We start from the raw sequence: 4,320 nt of genomic DNA, 5'->3' as shown, positions 1-4,320 counted from the left end.
GTTCTGTTATAATGCTACTCTGTGCGGTCGTCACCGGTCTATTAAAACGCACAACATATTAAAGCATCTTTGGTGTTTCCATGTTTTCTACAAAACAAAACCGGAAATCGAGGGGTTATGAGGTCTTTGGCAGGCGACACAATGACGCTATGGACACGGTCCGTGTCACTAGTTAAAATTGCTTATTTCTCTTGATTTAAACATTCTTCGAAACATTTGGGATACTGTAAGTACACAAGTCAGCAAAATATATAACACTGTTCAAGTGGTTTTTGGATATTTTAATAAAAAAAATCGTACATATTGTGCCTTTAACGGCACATAAATTCTCAGACACAATGAGAGCAGAATCTGCAATGCTGATAACAGTATAGCAATGGTATATCAATCTAAATGTATTAGTATTTAGTATTTTTCTTGTGGATCACATATTAATGATAGTGAAAAAATTAGAATAATCAATATTTCTTGTTAAACATTTCTTACTTTTTTAAAGTCGCTGTTTGAATATACTTTTGATTATTGTGCTGTGTTCGGACATAAAGACTATTATTAGGCCCATATAATTCAATTAATAATACTACCACTACTACTAATAATAATAATTTGTAATTGTTATTAGTGTTATTAGCATCATAAAAATGTTTTTAAATCTATTGTTGATCCACGACACTATCATCTATCGGTACCACTCTTGTTCTGATAAACACAATGATGGAAGAAGTTCACTTACTCCAACTGATTCAGCACAGATCTTGCTGGCCTCTTGCATGGCAATCACAACAAAAGCCGTCAGAGAGGCATCAGCATCATTGCCCTGTACGCCACCCTGGAATAAAGCACAAATAAACTGAAACATTTAAAATTGTTTGTTGCCATCAGCAAATGTGACGCTTTTTACTAGAGTTATTAATCAATGGACAAAACCTGAATCCATGCAGGACTTTAAAGTATAGTAGTACCTGAAGATAGAGACATGACAGGCATTACTAATGTATCTTGCTATGGTTCAAAAGTATATAACTGGGCCTGAAAGATATGTAGTAATACAGCAATTAAAACATAAGCAAAGTTTTATAATGAATTATAATATTCATTATAGGGACAGTAGTGGCCTAATGGTTAGAGCAGTGTTTTTTTGTTGTTGTTTTTTAGCCACAGCAGGGTTTTGATCAGTAAAAAATCCCACGGCACACCACTAAGCACTGAAATATAGTAACATTTTACAAACTAGCATTGATTCAATTACAGGTTATAAAGTTTATTGTAGCTATGTAAGTGCTCAGTTTTTTTGTTGTTTAATACACTTGGCCAAAATATCATGATATAAAAGATGAAGCACTATGCACAGGATATATAAAACAGTAATTTATTATTATTATTATTATTATTATTATTATTATTACATAATAACAAAATACAATAAATAAAATAATAAAAATACAAAAAACTGATACAGTCTGCAACATAAACTCAGGATAAGTAGAGTTAGATTCGACCATCTTGAAGCCTTTCTGTCAAGCCATCTGCAACAGCTTTCCATGCCTCAAGGGTTGAGGCTCTAGCTTTATTTATTCTGGCTGTTGAGAGTTCTAATATTACTATATCATGGGGAGGGAGCCATCTTTGCGCAATTATCTTTTTTGGCAGATGTTAGTCCTTTCTAGCCAGATCTTTCGTTGTAGCTCTGTGAATCCTTACCTGGAATCATCATTTAGAGGGACATAGTGTTTTTTTTTTGAGTAAAGAAAACACTACTTATTCAAACATCAGTCCTTTATTTACCCTTGTATTGTGAATAAGCAGAGATCTGTCTCCAGTCTGCGCGCGGTGCTTCAATCTGAATGGAGGTGGGTGGAGTTATCAGGTTTCGCTGACAGTTTGAGGATCCAATGGCATTATGAGGTTTAGTCACAAGCTCTTTTGAATGTTTTTCATTTGTTTAATATTTGTAAAACCCACAAACAAACAAAAAAAAGATGTAAAGTAAAGATGACCAATAGCGTTGATTTAAAATAATAATAATAACGACTTATAATAGAGATAGAACGTTCTGATAATTTTCCACAGTACACCTGACAACCTGTCATGGCACAGTGGTTGGGAAACACTGGGTTAGAGAGACAGACTTGTAACCCAAAGGTCGCAGGTTCGAGTCTCGCTACCAGCAGGGATTGTCGGTGGGGGGAGTGAAAGACCAGCACTCTATTCCACCTTCAATATCGCGACTGAGGTGAGACACAACAAATGCAAAAAAAAGAACGGCTGCCAGCTGCTACGTCAGTCATAGTAACATTCAGCTTACCACCATCCCTCTTGAAATTACAGCTGAATCCTCTTTAAAGGAGCCGTCTGGCAATTGTTTGTGCAGAACCAGCCACTTGAGAGCGCTGCAGATCACATTCTCCTCTATAGAAACAAGGTTATTGGCCATGGCGAAGACTTTAGCCACATATGCTGTCAACCTTTAACAGACAGAAACAAAAGCAAATTAATAACAAGTAATACTTTGCTACTTTTAATCATAATAATATTGAAAAAATAAAATTTTACCATGTGCTGCTTGCCGTTTCTATGTAGATAGCGTAAGATCCATCTGTTTTGCGGTATTTCAGCTGACCTTGATAACCTTAATAAAGAAAGAATATTTACTTTACTATCCATGTATATATTTCAGATTTTGAGTGAAAAAAAATTTATTGTAATGTCCATTTCAAAGTCCGGGTATTAGAGATCATCTGGGTTTGTTTCTGTTTTTGGAAGGTTCTGTCACATGCTTTAGTTCTGTGTTTTCAGTTCGTTGCTATGGTTTTTCATTGTTTGATTAATTTGCACACCTGCTGTTCTGTGCTGGCCAGTCAACAAACATTTCAGTTGTCCGTTCATGTCACATTTTGCTTTAAGTTGTTCTGTTTTTTGTGTATCTGGAGTTCTTTTAAATATAGTTCCTCCTTTATTGCAAACAAGCCGTGACCACAGGAGAGCATTGTTGAGAGATTTTATGATTTTATTTCAAATCAGAGTCAGATTCTTTATATCTGTCTTGTTCTGCTGACCTGTGCTGATATGGTTGATGGCGTCATTACGGCGCTCCATGCCAACAGTGTCCCACTGATTGGTGCTGTCCAGATAATGAGTGGCTATGAGAGGTAGAGTCATACGGTACATGTTCTGCTCTCCACATCCAGTGGGCTGGAAAATAAGGCGACCCATGAAGCTTCCACTGATGGCCTGCTCGACTGTCTGAGCGATCTCTTCAGCTGGAGGAATCAAAGAAGGAACACAGGCTGAGAATTCAGTCTATTACTTATATTTCTCACGAGGAGCTGTCATTTATGGCACACTTTCAACACTATTATGTGTCTATTACGTGCCTTTTTTTTTTTTCAACTGACAGCTAGTCAACAGTCAGTAATCTTTTCACAGATTACATTTAACATCCCCTGTAAATAGTCCAGATATTATAGATCTATAATAAATTTGAATTCTGTGACCTATTTTCCTCGCCAAGTAAATGTTACTTTTTTAAAATACTATCATTTTTCTAGGTAAACTGATGTCAGTAAACTAAATGAAATCTCGAGTGAAATTTAAAAACATGAAAACATGATCTGACTACATTCAGTTTCATGTGTCATATGCAAATAAAGAAGAAAAAAACAATGTCAACCATGATCGAAGACTGCAAATACACATTAGAGTTTCCACACATCGAAAGCATTTTACTTCACTAGTGGTTGCACTGTTGCATGAAAGATCTAACAGTGGTCAGCAGTGCTATTGTGAGAGAGCTGTTCATGTCATACCCAGTGGTCATCTTAAGAGAGATCAGACATGAGGAGATCAGAAGAAAAAGTTCTGAAGAGAGTTATGGAAGGAATACAGAGCTGGGTGCAATCCTGATAAGGAGCACAGTGCGTGTCTAAAGTAGAGTTGTGAGGGTGCTCATCCCGAAATGCGCTTTAGGACAATGTCTCAGATAATTTGTATATAACTAATTTAATTTTCATTTATTCTTATTCTTACAACTTGTGGTCCTCTAATCTGATTGGCTGAGAGGACAGTACACCATTTGTCTACAGGCTGTCTGAGAGGGTTATTCAGAAACCTCTGCATGTTACATTGTTATGCCAGTTGGTGGCAGCAAGTACATAATCGTCTTTATGTGAGTCAAACAAGCAGTGGTAGACAGTAATGGAGTATTTTTACTTTGTTATTGTAGGCCTACTTCAGTATTTTTCAAGTATCTGCACTTTATCAGAGTGTTTATTTTGAGAAACGTTTACTTTTACTTCACTACATTCCAAAGCATAATATCAT

General features: G+C 36.1%; 1 protein-coding gene across 1 annotated transcript in view; it reads right to left on the bottom strand.

Moving 5' to 3' along the window:
- Positions 1-3,300, bottom strand: part of LOC107566644 (complement C3-like) — a gene marked incomplete at its 5' end in the record, with an annotated part of 11,819 nt that extends 8,519 nt beyond the window's left edge. Inside the window, 4 exons of the mRNA XM_016252149.1 lie at positions 734-829; positions 2,306-2,465; positions 2,554-2,629; positions 3,057-3,300. Coding sequence (XP_016107635.1) covers positions 734-829; positions 2,306-2,465; positions 2,554-2,629; positions 3,057-3,300 — 576 coding nt within the window. The remainder of the gene's footprint in view (positions 1-733; positions 830-2,305; positions 2,466-2,553; positions 2,630-3,056) is intronic.
- Between the last annotated feature and the right edge of the window lie 1,020 nt (positions 3,301-4,320).

The sequence above is a fragment of the Sinocyclocheilus grahami genome, unplaced genomic scaffold, assembly GCF_001515645.1.
Source record: "Sinocyclocheilus grahami isolate Dianchi unplaced genomic scaffold, SAMN03320097.WGS_v1.1 scaffold1089.1, whole genome shotgun sequence".
Classification (NCBI taxonomy): domain Eukaryota; kingdom Metazoa; phylum Chordata; class Actinopteri; order Cypriniformes; family Cyprinidae; genus Sinocyclocheilus; species Sinocyclocheilus grahami.
The sequence above is the reverse complement of the archived record's forward strand: the minus strand, read 5'-3'. Positions and strand labels throughout refer to the sequence as shown.